General features: G+C 47.1%; 1 protein-coding gene across 1 annotated transcript in view; it reads left to right on the forward strand.

Moving 5' to 3' along the window:
- Positions 1–16,494, forward strand: part of LOC142470961 (extracellular calcium-sensing receptor-like) — a 16,879-nt gene extending 385 nt beyond the window's left edge. The window contains exons 2-6 of the mRNA XM_075577768.1: positions 5,652–5,943; positions 9,558–10,370; positions 10,804–11,031; positions 13,127–13,250; positions 15,590–16,494. Coding sequence (XP_075433883.1) covers positions 5,652–5,943; positions 9,558–10,370; positions 10,804–11,031; positions 13,127–13,250; positions 15,590–16,494 — 2,362 coding nt within the window. The remainder of the gene's footprint in view (positions 1–5,651; positions 5,944–9,557; positions 10,371–10,803; positions 11,032–13,126; positions 13,251–15,589) is intronic.
- Positions 16,495–18,508: the final 2,014 nt, after the last annotated feature.

Consider the following 18,508-nt stretch of genomic DNA (forward strand, 5'->3'; position numbering starts at 1 on the left):
TTGTAAAAGGTGTTAAAAGTACTGGTCTCCCGTGACAGTCACTTAAACCCAAAAAACAAAATGGCCACCATGAAATGATCACCAGCCAATTAGATTGGTGTATATACCATGTGATGCCTTTCATTTTTTGGAGTGCTGTGACATCATCAAAAATTGAGGGAGGCGTGCTACCTGATTGGCTCTCCTACCTCTCTTTCTGAAGACGTTATAATGAAAGGGACTAAGAGGGAGTGGAGATTTAAGAAGGGGGGGGGGGGCAGCCATGACAGTAGATTAGATCTGGGCAAACCTGAGCACAGCAGGTTCGTCTGATGTCTACAGAGAGAGTGCACGAGGTGACCGGAGCTGAGAGCTACAGTTCCAGGGAGGAAAGGAGATCAGGCGCGAGGGTTCCTTGATGGGCTATAAAGACACAATGGTACCGAAGCACCTTTTTGAAGAACAGTCTTGCAACAGGTTCAGGGCAACACCAGCTCCCACGGTGTACCGTCACCATCATAAGCCAACATACCCAGGATTGGGTGACTACAACACAACTGACACTGACTCACACCCATGCAGCACTGTTTGGGGATTGCGTTGTATATGTGGACAGTGTGTAGGGATCCTCTGCTGAGGATCACAAGGTGCCTGAGTTTAATAAGTGTATAATAACTAATTGAGATACCCATACTGTGTTTGTATTATTCCTGCTGTCTGACTGTAGGCCGCGCGTGACCCAGTAAGTAACAGGGACTCTGGTCCCGGCCTCAGCGATAGCTGTAAGTCTGAGAGATAAAAGTAGAAGGGTTACATCTGTACATATAATTGTTCTCCAAATTGCTCACTGCAAAAGTATGACAAAATATATGGATTCCTCTCATTGCTAGGGCCATCATACTGAGACTGCTGTCATTTGTCCCTCGTGGGAATGGTTGAGAATGAAAATAAAGAGATGTATATTTGGAATTAGCCCTGATTCCCAGGGGGCTGTCATTTCCTTGATAAGATAATTAAGGAGAGATAGTGTAATTAATATCTGCATTCCCAGGACATCTACAGTATACAACTTATAAAACCTGGCTCAGAGAGTCCATCTCCTGTCTGTGTGACACTGACAGACTGAGGGAGCCCTCTCCCTGTGTGTGTGTGACACTGACAGACTGAGGGAGCCCCTCTCCTGTGTGTGTGTGACACTGACAGACTGAGGGAGCCCCTCTACTGTGTGTGACACTGACAGACTGAGGGAGCCCCTTTCCTGTGTGTGTGTGACACTGACAGACTGCGGGAGCCCCTCTTCTGTGTGTGTGTGACTCTGACAGACTGAGGGAGCCCCTCTACTGTGTGTGACACTGACAGACTGAGGGAGCCCATCTCCTGTGTGTGTGACACTGACAGACTGAGGGAGCCCCTCTCCTGTGTGTGTGTGACACTGACAGACTGAAGGAGCCCCTCTACTGTGTGTGTGTGTGTGACATTGACAGACTGAGGGAGACCCTCTCCTGTGTGTGTGACACTGACAGACTGAGGGAGCCCCTCTCCCTGTGTGTGTGTGACACTGACAGACTGAAGGAGCCCCTCTACTGTGTGTGTGTGTGTGACATTGACAGACTGAGGGAGACCCTCTCCTGTGTGTGTGACACTGACAGACTGAGGGAACCCCTCTCCCGTGTGTGTGTTTGTGTGTGTGACACTGACAGACTGAGGGAGCCTCTCTCCTGTGTGTGTGTGACACTGACAGACTGAGGGAGCCCTTCTCCTGTGTGTGTGTGTGTGTGTGTGTGTGACACTGACAGACTGAGGGAGCCCCTCTCCTGTGTGTGTGACACTGACAGACAGAGAGCCCCTCTCCTGTGTGTGTGACACTGACAGACTGAGGGAGCCCCTCTCCTGTGTGTGTGTGTGACACTGACAGACTGAGGGAGCCCCTCTCCCTGTGTGTGTGTGTGACACTGACAGACTGAGGGAGCCCCTCTCCTGTGTGTGTGTGACACTGACAGACTGAGGGAGCCTCTCTCCCTGGGAGTTAGAGATGAATCACAGACACAGACAGATCTGCTGTTTATACAGAATGGGAAGATTGCTCCTGGTTATAATGTGGGTTTTATACACATTAGCTGTGGAAGTTTGTATGTGCTGGGAGTCAGTGCGAGGCTGCCATCTGTCGAGTGTAAACATTAATCAATATCTGAGCGGTTCTGGAGATGTTATTATAGGGGGAACCTTTTCTATTCACCTGGGCATAAGCTACAGCAAAAACCTCTTCACAAGCAAACCTGGAAATCTTAAATGTCAGATGTAAGTTTTAATTGAATGTTGCTATCTTTGTACTATCAGAGGGGACACTTTGTGCATGTGGGAAACTGGCAGATAACCCCTTCTTTACTTTGTGTCTGTGACACTGACAGACTGAGGGAGCCCCTCTCCTGTGTGTGTGACACTGACAGACTGAGGGAGCCCCTCTCCTATGTGTGTGACACTGACAGACTGAGGGAGCCCCTGTCCTGTGTGTGTGACTCTGACAGACTGAGGGAGCCCCTCTCCTGTGTGTGTGACACTGACAGACTGAGAGTGCCCCTCTCCTGTGTGTGTGACACTGACTGAGGGAGCCCCTCTCCTATGTGTGTGACACTGACAGACTGAGGGAGCCCCTCTCCTGTGTGTGTGACACTGACTGAAGAAGCCCCTCTCCTGTGTGTGACACTGACTGAAGGAGCCCCTCTCCTGTGTGTGTGACACCGTAAGACTGAGGGAGTCCCTCTCCTGTGTGTGTGACAGTGACAGACTGAGGGAGCCCCTCTCCTGTGTGTGTGACAGTGACAGACTGAGGGAGCCCCTGTCCTGTGTGTGTGACTCTGACAGACTGAGGGAGCCCCTCTCCTGTGTGTGTGACACTGACAGACTGAGGGAGCCTCTCTCCTGTGTGTGTGACACTGACAGACTGAGGGAGCCCCTCTCCTGTGTGTGTGACACTGACAGACTGAGGGTGTCCCTGTCCTGTGTGTGTGACTCTGACAGACTGAGGGAGCCCCTCTCCTGTGTGTGTGACACTGACAGACTGAGGGAGCCCCTGTCCTGTGTGTGTGACTCTGACAGACTGAGGGAGCCTCTCTCTGTGTGTGTGACAGTGACAGACTGAGGGAGCCCCTCTCCTGTGTGTGTGACTCTGACAGACTGAGGGAGCCTCTCTCCTGTGTGTGTGTACCTGACTGAAGGAGCCCCTCTCACTGTGTGTGTGACACTGACAGACTGAGGGAGCCCCTCTCCCTGTGTGTGTGACAGACAGACTGAGGGAGCCCCTCTCACTGTGTGTGTGACACTGACAGACTGAGGGAGCCTCTCTCCCTGTGTGTGTAAGGCCGGGGCCATGGTAAAAAATACAGCGCTGAGCCGGGCTGAGCCAGGAAACATACCTCCTGCATCCGGCATGTGTGGGGCTTTGGTAGACGCTTCCGCACGCTTCCGCACGCTTCCGCAGGCGTGCAGAGGCGTGTGGAATTGCAGCCGACAGATTCATTTAATTTTTCGCGCTGAGGGAAGCGGAGGGCCGGTCACGTGACCGACAAATGCCTATGGCACTCCGTGACGTCGGCGCCGTGACGTGGCGCACTAGCCCCACCTCCCACCCGCTTCACAAGCGCGGTCGCTGATGCTCATTCCAAGACACAAAAAAGCTCCTGCTTGAGCAGGAGAGCATGAGCGTCGGCGAGGCTCAGCGCTGTATTTTTTACCATGACCCCGGCCTAAAACTGACAGACTGAGGTAGTCTCTCTCCCTTTGTGTGTGACACTGACAGACTGAGGGAGCCCTCTCCTGTGTGTGTGTGTGTGACACTGACAGACTAAGGGAGCCTCTCTTACTGTGTGTGTGTGTGTGACACTGACAGACTGAGGGAGCCCCTCTCCTGTGTGTGTGACACTGACAGACTGAGGGAGCCCCTCTCCTGTGTGTGTGACTCTGACAGACTGAGGGAGCCCCTCTCTCCTGTGTGTGTGTACCTGACTGACGGAGCCCCTCTCACTGTGTGTGTGACACTGACAGACTGAGGGAGTCCCTCTCACTGTGTGTGTGACACTGACAGACTGAGGGAGTCCCTCTCACTGTGTGTGTGACTCTGACAGACTGCGGGAGCCCCTCTCACTGTGTATGTGACACTGACAGACTCAGGGAGCCCCTCTCACTGTGTGTGTGACACTGACTGACTGAGGGAGCCCCTCCCCTGTGTGTGTGACACTGACTGACTGAGGGAGCCCCTCTCCTGTGTGTGTAAGGCCGGGGCCATGGTAAAAAATACAGCGCTGAGCCGGGCTGAGCCAGGAAACATACCTCCTGCATCCGGCATGTGTGGGGCTTTGGTAGACGCTTCCGCACGCTTCCGCACGCTTCCGCAGGCGTGCAGAGGCGTGTGGAATTGCAGCCGACAGATTCATTTAATTTTTCGCGCTGAGGGAAGCGGAGGGCCGGTCACGTGACCGACAAATGCCAATGGCACTCCGTGACGTCGGCGCCGTGACGTGGCGCACTAGCCCCACCTCCCACCCGCTTCACAAGCGCGGTCGCTGATGCTCATTCCAAGACACAAAAAAGCTCCTGCTTGAGCAGGAGAGCATGAGCGTCGGCGAGGCTCAGCGCTGTATTTTTTACCATGACCCCGGCCTAAAACTGACAGACTGAGGTAGTCTCTCTCCCTTTGTGTGTGACACTGACAGACTGAGGGAGCCCCTCTCCTGTGTGTGTGTGTGACACTGACAGACTAAGGGAGCCCTCTCTTCCTGTGTGTGTGACACTGACAGACTGAGGGAGCCCCTCTCCTGTGTGTGTGTGTGACACTGACAGACTAAGGGAGCCTCTCTTCCTGTGTGTGTGACACTGACAGACTAAGGGAGCCTCTCTTCCTGTGTGTGTGACACTGACAGACTGAGGGAGCCTCTCTCCCTGTGTGTGTGTGTGACACTGACAGACTAAGGGAACCTCTCTTCCTGTGTGTGTGACACTGACAGACTGAGGGAGCCCCTCTCCTGTGTGTGTGTGTGACACTGACAGACTAAGGGAGCCTCTCTTACTGTGTGTGTGACACTGAGACTGAGGGAGCCCCTCTCCCTTTGTGTGTGTGACACTGACAGACTGAGGGAGCCCCTCTCGTTCGTGTGTGTGTGTGAGTGTGAGTGTGAGTGTGTGTGAGTGTGTGTGTGTGTGTGTGTGTGTGTGTGTGTGTGTGTGTGTGTGTGTGTGTGTGTGTGTGTGTGTGTGTGTGTGTGTGTCACTGACAGACTAAGGGAGCCTCTCTTCCTGTGTGTGTGACACCGAGACTGAGGGAGCCTCTCTTCCTGTGTGTGTGGCACTGACAGACTGAGGGAGCCCCTCTCATGTATTTGACACTGACAGACTGCGGGAGTCCCTCTCCTTGTATGTGTGACACTGACAGACGGAGGGTGCCTCCCTTCCTGTGTGTGTGACACTGGCAAAATGAGGGAGCCCCTCGTGTGTGTGTGTGTGTGTACAGACTGAGGGAGCTCCTCTCCCTGTGTGTGTCACACTAATAGACTGAGGTGACACTACATGTACATGTGGGACACAGGCTGAGGATAGACTGTGTGTGCATGTGTGCACTGACAGACTGAGTGTGTGTGACTGTAACACAATGTTTGTGACATTTCTTCCTCTGGCTCTAGGTTTGAATCCCAGAATTATCAGAGCATGCGAGCGATGATATTTGCTGTGGAAGAGATTAACTCAAACCCTGACCTCCTCCCCAACATCACTCTCGGTGTCCAGATATTTGACACATGTACTGGCACGAGACGGGCAGCAGAGGGGATATTCTGGATAATGTCAGGAGGACAAGGAAACATCCCCAATTACAGGTGTCACAACGGGCCACCTCTAGTAGGTGTCATTGCAGACTCTGGGTCCACACGCTCCATCATAATGGCGCACATGTTGGGACTGTACAGATACCCGCAGGTAAGAGCGCTCTGAGTTTCACTTCTTCATGTGTACAGAGATCTACAAACCTCACAGGTATCTTGTTTACATGTAGAGGAGTTTTCCAAATCTCTCTCTGTCTCTTTCTCTCTTTCTTTCTCTCTTTCTTTCTTTCTATCTCTTTCTAGCTCTCTTTCTATCTCTCTCTCTTTCTCTCGCTCCCTCGTTCTCTCTCTTTCTATCTTTCTCCCTCTTTCTCACTCGCTCGCTTTGTCTCTTTATTTCTCTTTCTCTCTTTTTCTCTCTTTTCTCTCTTTCTTTCTTACCGTCCCTATGCACTATGGGGGCCTATGCACTAAGCTCCGTGCTTTTGCGTCTGGTTGAAATGAAAAATCCCGTCCGATACAAAGTGAAGCCGGGGGCGCGATTCACTAAGGCCTTGAGGCCATTTTCTCTCGGTCGGGCCAAAAACTGGCTTATCGTACGTGCAAGCTTTTTCCCCCTGCTAGCGTTCTTAAACTTTACGTACGCTAGCTGATAGAAAAAAAAGCCGCTTGTAACATTTGCATGGAGTTTTGCCATCTCCATGAAAGGCTGTTACAGGCGATCGTACACTAAATAAATACATTTGAATAATAGTGTACATGAGCAGGGTGTCTCCGGAGCTGAACAGCATTGGTTTCAGGTCCGAGGACCCCCTACTTCAGGAGATACAGGAGATGACCGGCGTCACATGGTATTTCAGCCAATCAGAGTGTGGAATTGGTTCCCACGATCTGATTGGCTGAAATACCATGTGACGCCGGCTTCGTCATGTCATCTTAAAGGCAAATGAAGCACAGCAATTCTGATTGGCTGGCATCATTCCCTTTAAGTGACGTCATGTAAAAAAAGAAAATTAAAGTCGGAACATGGTTTGAACAGACAATCAGGTGGCTGTTAACCATTTGGATGCTAAATGTGACATTACAAGCCCTATTTAAGGCTGTGACGCCTCATTTGAGCCCAAGAAGACGACGAGACAACATCGGTTGGGATTTACCATGGAGTTTTTTGGATTGACAGATGAAGATAGAAGATAAAGAAGATCAAGAAATGGTGACAGATAAAGATAGAAGAAGGTGATTAAAGAAAGAAAAAAGAAGATTTGGGTACCTGATCCGGATCTTCATGGCGGATGGCATCGGATGCTGTTGTAGGCCTTCAAGTTACGTGAGCTTCCTGTTACCCCGGGAGTCGGAGGGCCACCGCTTCTAATGGTAAGTAATATATTCAATGTTTGTAAATGTCCCTTTTTACAGGTTTCTTCATTGGATGTGTTTTTTGATTTTTTGAGGAGGCACATTGACTGATAATATATTAATCTGTACCACTTTAGGGTACAGATGAATACATTATTATGACAATATTTGGGGGGTATTTGTGGCTTGGTATTGCTGTTGGTTTTTTTAATTTCAATTTCTTATGTGGATGGGATTGTTTGTTTTTTTCATGCTTAATGTAATAAAATGTTTGCGATTGGTGTTCGTTTGTAGTTTATGTTGTATTATGTTAGCTAATGCGTTTTATTGTTATTTCAGATATTGTTTGAATTTATTTCTTTGTCTTTTAATGTTTACATTCATTAATCTTTTAGTAATTCATTAGTTTGATTGGTTAGTGTTACTATTCATTTTGAGGTAGTTTAGGAATTAATTGGTTTCATTGGTTAATTGTTTAATTAAATAATCGTTGATGTTGTTACTGCTTGTATTCATTGGATTAGCTGGCTACTGTTTTTATTTACTTTATTTAGGTATGCTAATGCAGTGTTTAATAATGGGCAAATAATCTATTATCCATATCTGGATAATAGTTATTTTGCACATTATTGTACTGTATGTATTAGGGGGTATATTTAGTTAGAAATAATGTTTAGTATTTTTGTAGGCACAACATTGGTACCGCAGGCCCGCGGGTACCCCGGGACTACGGTGGGGACCCCGGGACAGCCGCGTGATCAGCCGGGGACAACCGTGCGACCCCCGGCCTCCCTCGGGGACCCCCACGGGGTGAGCCGGGGACACCCGCCAGCCTGTTGTATGGGTGTTGCGCACGCAACAATGTAAACAAAGACATTTTACAAAGTCCAGCTTTTCATCACCTGCCTTGAGCTGGCGATCTTTTTTGAACTCAACTTTCGCGTTCGATAACTTTGCGTAGCTTAGTGAATCCCGGAGAAGGGCAGAATTGAACGCAAACAGGTTATCGTACGAGCAAAGTTGGACACGTTCATTTTCAACAGCCCTAGCCCTTCCTATAGTGAAAACTGTTTCTAAGTAGAACGAAATAACGCAGAGGTTCATTTTCAGGACTACATTCAAAACACATTGAAAACTTGACTTAGCCTTAAAAATATCCTCGCAACCTTATGGATGGTTGGAGCACCCAAGAACCCCTATACCGGTTCTGGGGATCTGGGCATATAATGGGGACCCCCACTAACTTAGGGACCCCTGACTTTACCCGGGATACACATATCTCTATGCCCCCCATTTACCTTTCTGGTCTGTGCTGAAGCAGGAAAACCTGGCGGTGAGTCGCGTAACTGTTTTCAAGGGAGGATTTAGACTAGGGTGGAGTGTCTTTATGTCCCCATTAATCTGACCTGAATCCCGGATACATTTTTGGGGTGGCCAGCAACTCAGGACCCCGGTTCCCTAGACACAAACTAACAACACTTTTACCTCAAAACCCCCCTTGAAACTCATAGCCTGAGAATCTCCACCGGTTAGCACTCCTGGAAAGGTAAAACACACATACATTCTTTATTGTCATACAATCACATGCATTTCATGTACAACAAACAGGTCCATGAGCTGACACTCTAAACCCCACAATATGGCTCAGAGGTAACCAGCCGGGCATAATAACTTTTATTGATGGCCTGGTTACCCCCTCACCGTCACAATATATATAATATTTTAATACAATATGTGTGTGTCCTGTAGGTACTAGTCATAGAGGTTACATGTAAATATATACTAGTCCTATAGGTTACATGACATTATATGTAGTGTGTGTGTGTGTGTGTGTGTGTGTGTGTGTGTGTGTGTGTGTGTGTGTGTGTGTGTGTGTGTGTGTGTGTGTGTGTGTGTCCTATACGAGTGCTACAGGTTACACAACATTAAATATACAGTCTGTGTGTGTGTGTCTGCATACTGTTTTAATCCTAGAGGTTTCACAACATTATATATACAGTCTGTCTGTATGTCTGCATACTGTACTAATCCTAGAGGTTACATGAAATATACACATTTGGTGTGTGCATCCTGTACTCTTCCTAGAGCTTATATGACATTTTATGGAAGTACAACATTGTATATGAGATTATTTTATTATGTTGTGTTAAATTGACTCTGTATTCCCTGCACCAGTCTTAGAGGTGCCAATAAGGAAGAGCCAATCTATCCTCTGTACTAGCCCTAGTGGTGAAAGGGTCTGTATCTTCTGTATTAACCCTATAGGTTCTGTATCCACTGTATTAGTCTTAGAGGTGCCAGGTTCTGTATCCCCTGTATCAGTCCTAGAGGTGCCAGACTGTATATTCCTGTACCCGCCTATAGATGCCGGTTCTGCACTCAACCATCCTCTCCATCTCCATCTCCTTTCAGATCAGCTACTTCGCAACCAGCTCCCTCCTAAGCGACCGTACTCAGTTCCCTTCCTTTTTCAGGACTGTCCCCAGTGACGTCTTCCAGTCCCGAGGGCTGGCACAGCTGGTGTCCTACTTCAACTGGACATGGGTTGGGCTGTTGGCTGTAGACAATGACTATGGGCAGGAGGGCATCTTGGCCACCAAGACAGAAATACTGAGAGCTGGGGGCTGTGTGGCCTTTATCGAGTCTATACTGATAAGCCGAACCGACTACAACGCCCCCCACCTCTCGAGGGTCATCAAAGAGTCAAATGCCAACGTTGTGGTTGTCTTCTCCAGTGATTTAAATTTTCTTCCGGTGGTAGAAGAGCTCTTGAGGCGCAACGTCACAGGAAAAAGCTGGGTGGCAAGTGAATCATGGTCAACCTCAGGCCTGTTATCCAAGGAACGATACTGGGGCATCCTACGGGGAACCATTGGCTTTGCAATACACAGTGGACCAATTCCCGGGTTCAGAGAGTTCCTCAGCGCCAACAAACCCAAAAAGAGTCCAGATGACAGCTTCATATTTGAGTTTTGGGAACAGAACTTTGGATGCAAATGGGAGAGACCAGGGACACAGTTGCCCAACAGCACCAGACTCTGCACGGGTCAGGAGACTATTGAGAGTACCTTCAGCAGTTTCAATGTTCTGGGGGGGACCTACAATGTCTACATTGCAGTTAACGCATTGGCCTGGGCTCTGCAGGATGTCCTAACTCATAGGCAAATGGGTTGCCCCAAATCGAGTGGGAGATGCACTGAATCTGTGGCTTTCGAACCATGGGAGGTATCTTGACCCATCTTCTCTTTGATGTTTGTAGCTTTCAATCCTACTTTGGGATAATATTAGGGTCAGCCTCTCCTATCGTAATGGGATAAGATGCAGGGCATACCTATATGTTGGTATGTCAGCTGCATTTCCCTCTATGGGATAAGAGAGCATCTCACAAATGAGAGACCTATAAATTGATAAGATTAGCGGGGTCTCCCTCTGATGGGATAAGAGGGTGTCTGTAACAGGGTATACTAATGTTAACAAGGTCAGCAGTTGTCTCATTCACACTGACCCTACTAACTTATAAGAATCCTATACAGGTAATGCCATATATTACATCAGAGAATCCTGCACTATGGAAACACTATTAACTTATAGAAATCATGTTTATAAGATGCCTGTTTATCCCATCACAAGGAGGCTCCTCTGATTAACTTCCTCTTAGGTTCTGCACTCTATGAAGTCCGTCCGTTTCCGGACTAATGAAGACAAAGACGTGTATTTCGACTCCAACGGGGACGTCCCAGCTCTGTACGACATCATCAACTGGCAAATGAGTTCACAGGGAACCATACAGCATGTAAAGTTCGGGAGTTACGATGCTAGTGCCAGGCCGGGGCACACATTAATGGTGAACACTACCACCATCCAGTGGGCAACGGGGGATACAAAGGTACGTGTAGAACTCTGCACTAAATAGTAATGAGACTCACTCAATGCCCCAACTTGGGAGGGGATGAGTTATTTCTACAGGTGAGAGTAAGGTCAGTGCCTGCACCAGTTCTACCCTCTCTCTATATATATATATATATACAGGTGATAGATAGCTCAATCTATCCTCTCTCTCTGTTTATACAGGTGATAGATATCTTATTATCTCTTCTCTCTGTACAGTGGTGTGAAAAAGAAAGTACACCCTCTTTGAATTCTATGGTTTTACATTTCAGGACATAATAACAATCATCTGTTCCTTAGCAGGTCTTAAAATTAGGAAAATACAACCTTAGATGAACAACAACACATGACATATTACACCGTGTCATGATTTATTTAACAAAAATAAAGCCAAAATGGAGAAGCTATGTGTGAAAAACTAAGTACATCCTTACTGCATCCATAGGAATAAAGATGCTAAGTAGCAGACAGGTGCTGCTAATCAAATGCCTTTGATTAATTGATCATCATCTAGTGTAACCACCTCTATAAAAGCCAAAGTTTTAAAAGATTGCTAATCTTGTAGCATTCAGGTGTCTGTTAACACAATGCCAAGGAGGAAATACATCAGCAATGATATTAGAGAAGCAATTGTTGCTACCCATCAATCTGGGAAGGGTTATAAGGCCATTTCCAAACAATTTAAAATCCATCATTCTACAGTGAGAAAGGTTATTCAATAGTGGAAAACATTCAAGACATTTGTCAATCTTCCCAGGAGTGGACGTCCCAGCAAATTCACCCCCAAGATCAGACCGTGCAATGCTCAGAGAAATTGCAAAAAAAGAGTTACATCTCAGAATCTACAGGCCTAAGTTTAATGTTAAATGTTAAAGTTCATGACAGTACAATTAGAAAAAGACTGAACAAGTATGGTTTGTTTGGAAGGGTTGCCAGGAGAAAGCCTCTTCTCTCTAAAAAGAACATGGCAGCACGGCTTAGGTTTGCAAAGTTGCATCTGAAAAAACCACAAGACTTCTGGAACAATGTCCTTTGGGCAGACGAGACCAAAGTGGAGATGTTTGGCCATAATGCACAGCGCCACGTTTGGTGAAAACCAAACACAGCATATCAGCACAAACACCTCATACCAACTATCAAGCACGGTAGTGGAGGGGTGATGATTTGGGCTTGTTTTGCAGCCACAGGACCTGGGAACCTTGTAGTCATTGTGTCGACCATGAACTCCTCTATATTCCAAAGTATTCTACAGTCACATGTGAGGCCATCTGTCCGACAGCTAAAGCTTGGCTGAAATTGGGTCATGCAACAGGACAATCATCCCAAGTACACAAGCAAATCTACAACAGAATTGCTGAAAAAGAAAAGAATCAAGGTGTTGCAATGGCCCAGTCAAAGTCCAGACTTCAACCCGATTGAAATGCTGTGGCTGGACCTTAAGAGAGCTGTGCATAAACAAATGCCCACAAACCTCAATGAACTGAAGCAACGTTGTAAAGAAGAGTGGGCCAAAATTCCTCCACAACGATGTGAGAGACTGATAAAGTCATACAGAAAACGATTACTTCAAGTTATTGTTGCTAAAGGTGGTTCTACAAGCTATTGAATCATAAGGTATACTTATGTATACTTAGTTTTTCACACATGGCTTCTCCATTTTGGCTTTATTTTTGTTAAATAAATCATGACACGGTGTAATATGTCATGTGTTGTTGTTCATCTGAGGTTGTATTTACCTAATTTTAAGACCTGCTAAGGAAAAGATGATTGTTATTATGTCCAGATGTGTAAAACCATAGAATTCAAAGAGGGTGTACTTTCTTTTTCACACCACTGTATATACAGGCGATAGATAGCTTAGTCTCTCTCTGCATATAGAAGTGATAGATAGCTCAGTCTCTCCTCTCTCTGTATATACAGGTGATAGATAGCTTAGTCTCTCTTCACTCTATATATAGAGGTGAGAGATAGCTCAGTCTCTGCTCTCTGTATATACAGATTATCGATAACTATATTCAATCCTATCTCTGTATATAGGGGAATATAAGGTCAGTCTTTGTGTCTCCGCCCCCCCCCCCCCTCTCTCTCTCCAGGTCCCTCTCTCCGTCTGCAGTCAGAGCTGTTCCCTGGGTTTCAGGAAGGTGGCTATAAGAGGGAAGCCTGCCTGCTGCTTCCAGTGTGTCCCCTGTCCCCAAGGAGAGATCTCCAACCACACAGGTGAGGGATGAACTTGGTTTCCAATGTCACTTCAACTTGTGGTCCTTGTCTTCAAAGTAGCATCAAGTAGATAATTTTTGTGCTGATCATTCAGTTTCAACAGAAACATCTCAATATCTCAATAACAACAATAATGTTTTCTGGAACCATTTATGACTCCAACCTAAACCACCACTCTCACTCCCTCATCCCTTTCTCACTCATTGTAACTAATGGAACTCCCTTTCATTAAAGGCAGGTCATACTCTACCCTCTTTTTTAGTGGGCACACTACGTGTTTTTAGGTCCTGTATGACCACCTGCACCTATTAACCAGAGAGTTTGTAGTGTGTGGTATGCTGTAGGTTAGGGGGCGCTATAGGAATTATTTGGAAGAATCTCCATCCAGCACGATCTGGGAAGAACTAAAGTCATCATCAAAGAGGCAACCTGGGGACTTCCTGTTTTCCACCTTCCAAAATTGAATATACTTTTAATAAAATAGTATTTAAACCTTCTGCGATCTCCTTTCTGTCCAAATCTTTAAGTCACCTCAGTGAAGTATATTACTAGCTTTATAACATGATTCCACGACCCTCTCTAAATGCATTTACTCACCCCCTTTGGGAGATACAAAAGACCACCGCGCTCAAACCTCTTCCAACCGTCTCTGGAAGCATTCCACTGTATCAAAAATTGTAAGATGTTTGGTCACAGATTCCTTTCTTTAAATGTTTACTTTTCTTTGGTGTGTGATTATTTGGGTGTATATATTGCCAATAATTCCCTTATATAACTCTTCCTTTAACTGCTCTCTATTACTCCTCCCAAGCTCCTCCTATAACCGCTCACTATTAACTCCTCCTCTAACTGCTCCTATAACTCTCTCTATAACACCACCTTTCATTTCTCATCAAAGTGTTTCCTATAACTCCTCCTCTAACTGCTCCTATAACTCTCTCTATAACACCCCCTTTCATTTCTCATCAAAGTGTTTCCTATAACTCCTCCCCTAACTGTTCCTATTACCATTCTACACAACTGCTGCTCTAGTTACTCTTGAATCTAAAAATATAGCATGCTTAGGTATGTTTCCGTACGAGGGTTCAGCAGTTACCGAACTGCTAAGCAAGAACAGGAATGCATCCCCAAGGAGAGGAACAAGGAAGGGAGGAGACAGAAGGAGAGACAGCAAGGAGGGGAGGAGACAGAGAAACAGCAAGGAGAGGAGGAGACAGAGAGGGGCGCAGCAAGGAGGGGAGGAGACAGAGAGGGACACAGCAAGTAGAGGAGGAGACAGAAAGAGAGAGACAGCAAGGAGAGGAGGAGACAGAGAGGGGCACAGCAAGGAGGGAAGGAGACAGAGAGAGACACAGCAAGTAGAGGAGGAGACAGAAAGAGAGAGACAGCAAGGAGAGGAGGAGACAGAGAGGGGCGCAGCAAGGAGAGGAAGAGACAGAGAGAGACAGCAAGGAGGGGATGAGACAGAGAGGGGCGCAGCAAGGAGAGGAGGAGAAAGAGAGGGAGGTAGCAATGAGAGACCGATGGATGATGAAGAGGGAATGGAGAGCAGTGTGCACACAGGGCAGGAGGGAATGCAAAGAGAGGGGAGGAGAGACAGCAAGGTGAATAGAAGGAGGAAACAGAGAGCCAGCAAGGAAAGAAGGAGACAGATAACATGAGTAGGAGAGGAGGGAGTGTAGTGTACACAGAGGAAAGGACACACTAAGACAGGGAGTGGAAACAGAGTTGAGGAGAGTGCAAATAGGAGCAGGACATGATAGAGGAAAGAGTAAGGTGGGGAGGGGAAGAGAGACATCAAGGAGGGGAGCAGAGATAGCAAGAAGGGGGATGAGAGAAAGAGAGAGACAGGAAGGAGAGGAGGAAACGGAGAGGGAGGAGGATAAAGAGAAAGACAGCAAGGAGCGGAGGTGACAGATGGATGACAAGAAGGGGGTAATCAAGAGCAGTGTGCACTTGGGGCAGGGGGGAGTATTAAGAGAGGGAAGGCGAGACAGCAAGGTGAGTAGGAGGGTAAAACAGAGAGACAGCAAGGAGAGGAGGAGACAGATAAGATTAGTAAGAGAAGAGGGAGAGTAGTGTGCATAGAGAGGAGAAGACAGTAAGGCAGGGAGTGCAAAGAGAGGAGCAGGGAAGGATGGAGGAGAGAGTAAGTTGTGGAAGAGGGGACAAGAGACAGCAAAGCACAATCGGGATGGGTGAAAACAAAGAGTTATGTTTAATAACCTTTAAGATCTGATATATGATCGGAGTATGTTACACAAGTTACAGCTAGTTGTGCCATATAATTGTTACCTTAACAGCTCTACAACCAAGATATATGTTTTGTTCTCTTTCAGACTCCATTGACTGCCTTCGGTGCCCATGGGACCAGATGCCCAGTGCCCAACAGGACAGATGCCTCCCAAAGTCCATTGAGTTTCTTTCATATGAAGAGCCCCTGGGTGCTGCTTTGGCAGCCACTAGTGTCACTTCTTCCTCGGTCCCAGTTGCCCTCTTGGGGCTTTTCAGCCACTACAAGACCACACCCATTATCCGAGCCAACAACTACTCCCTAAGTTGCCTTCTTCTGTTGTCCCTGTCCCTCTGCTTCCTCTGCTCTTTGACTTTCATAGGTTACCCCCAACCTAAGAAGTGTCTTCTTCGCCAGGTGGCATTTGGCATGGTCTTTGCCCTCTGTGTCTCCTGTGTGCTTGCTAAAACCATCACCGTTGTCATTGCCTTCAAGGCCACAAAGCCAGGCAGCAGCTTAAGGAAGTGGACAGGGACAAAGGTGTCCTACTTTGTCATTATACCGAGTGTCCTTATTCAGCTATGTGTGTGCCTCACGTGGCTGTTAAGCTCCCCTCCCTTCCCAGAACTCAATGTACAAACCCAACCAGGGATCATTATTGTTGAGTGTAATGAGGGCTCTCCCCCTGCCTTCTGGTGCATGCTGGGATATCTTGGATTCCTGGCCACCATCAGCTTCATCTTTGCCTTCCTGGCGAGGCAGCTCCCTGACAGCTTTAATGAGGCCAAGTTCATCACCTTCAGCATGCTGGCCTTCCTCAGTGTCTGGGTGTCCTATATCCCGGCCTCCCTCAGTGCCCGTGGTAAGTACACCGTGGCCATGGAGATCTTCGCCATTCTGTCTTCCACCTGGGCCCTGCTGGTCTGTATCTTTGTTCCCAAGTGCTTCATCATCCTCTTCAGGCCAGAAGTGAACACGAGGGACAATATAATGGGGAGAGGGAAAAAATAGAAACAAAGACGGTTCAACCACTGGTGGCCAACTCAATGATTGTTCTGACAAGAAAATACTTATTCAAGAGATTGACTCAGATTGTCGATTTCAGCCACGAGTACTCGCATGAATAATACCAACACCAGTTGTTAGTCAAATACAATTTATTAGTCACTTAGCTACTTGTACATTCAGCATCTTACAGCAATCAGGATACTGCACGATATCAACCAGGAGACCCCCCCCACCATTTCAGAGATAAAAGGCCTGTTAGTTGTATTTCTGTGATCACGTTTGTCCTGCGCGCAGAGCTGAGCACACTCCCGGTCTGCTGCAGATGAAGGTCTGTTAAACTTATGTGCTGGATAAAAGCACATTTAGGCAGCCAGCCAAGGAGCCAGCTAGGGAAACGGGGGAAGGCCAACTAGACAAGCGCTTCTCATAACAAGCATCTTACAGCAACATCTGTTAACAGAAAAAGCAATTTACTGTAATTTCAGCATCGTCGACATTTTAGTAAGAGACAAAAAGTTAACCCTTTATATGCCTAGCTATCAGAAACAGGACAGCACAAGCCTTATTCTCCTTACAGTGATATTATTGAATACTTGAGCTCTGTCTTTCTATCTCCACCTTTCACTTTCACCTTTTCTATTCTCTCCACTTTTTTTTTGATCTGTCAGACTTTCTCTCTCTCTCGCTCTCCTTCCCTCTCTCTCCTAAGCCCAGATCCACAGGTTTCTGTTACCTCCGCACTAATGCCCGGCCGTTATCAGATTCGGCAGTGGAGGTTAACGCATATGCACAAAGCTAATTATATATGAGCACTTAGCACTGTGTTATGGAACTTTGAAAATACACGTTAACAATTAATGAGGCGTTAACTAAGGTTAGTGCCTCATTACTTCAATAATGGACATCTGAAGATTTGGCCTTAATGGGTTAAAGGGTCAGTTCCACGTAGGAGCAAAGTGACCTAATGACGGGGACGTGTTTAATGGGTTAAAGGGTCAGACCTAGGTAGGAGCTGTCAGGGGAGACTAGGTACTTTTTACACCATTCATATATTACTGGGATCATACATTAGGCAAAACAAGATAGTAAAAACAACTTGTAATTTATTTAGGTAAACCCACGTACAACAAGAAGAATTACACACACAAAATAGTTACAAATACACTTACTGAGGGTCTGGGGGGACATCTAGGCTTTCCTAGGTGCAGGACGCCTGCTTGGATGAGCTAACCCTGATCGGGATATACACCCGGTTCTCCTGGTCCTCTTTTCGGCTTCAGTTCCCAGCCGCGACAGCTACGTTCAATTTTCAGAAGTTGGTCCTCGCGTCTGACTTAGTCTGTGCAAGGCAGACATTCCAAGCTTCAAAACGAAGCCGGTTGCTCTGCTATTTCGAACAGACCAACTTTGAAAAGCCCGCCTTAGCTTCATTGACACAAGTCATTAGATGATCTGGTTCTCTACCTTGGCCATCTCCTTACATACACTCCGTTAAGCCATCCTTAGCATGGAGGTAGGAGGTGCAACCAATCAGAGCGTGGGAACCCTATCCCACTAGCCAAAAGAAACAGGAGCCCATCTCTTCGCTGACATCAGAGGAGGTGGGCGTGTCAAGCCAGATTAGGATGCCCTGTGGGCGGGACATATGAATCGACCAATGGGAAACGCGCCGACATTCTGCCACTTCCCATGGTCAACCCATTGCCACCTACTGAGCAGGCTCCACTAAGTCTGGTAGACTAGAGGGTCCTCCCTGCAGGGGGTCTCTGTTCTCTGGACACAGTACTCACACCCTGTCCCTCCACTTAGCACCCCGACACCTCTCAACATCCCGTCTGTTCTTTGAACTATGGACTATATGCAGACTTGCTGGCACCTAATCAGATGCCCTGGCGGAGTGCATAGAGCCTTATAATAAATGTATCAAACATATAAAACATATTTTAATAGATGGGGGATCTTGGGGAGACTCATGACTGTACGGGAAATAGGACTGAGATATCGGGGCTCGAAATCC

This window comes from Ascaphus truei, chromosome 20, assembly GCF_040206685.1.
Source record: "Ascaphus truei isolate aAscTru1 chromosome 20, aAscTru1.hap1, whole genome shotgun sequence".
NCBI lineage: Eukaryota > Metazoa > Chordata > Amphibia > Anura > Ascaphidae > Ascaphus > Ascaphus truei.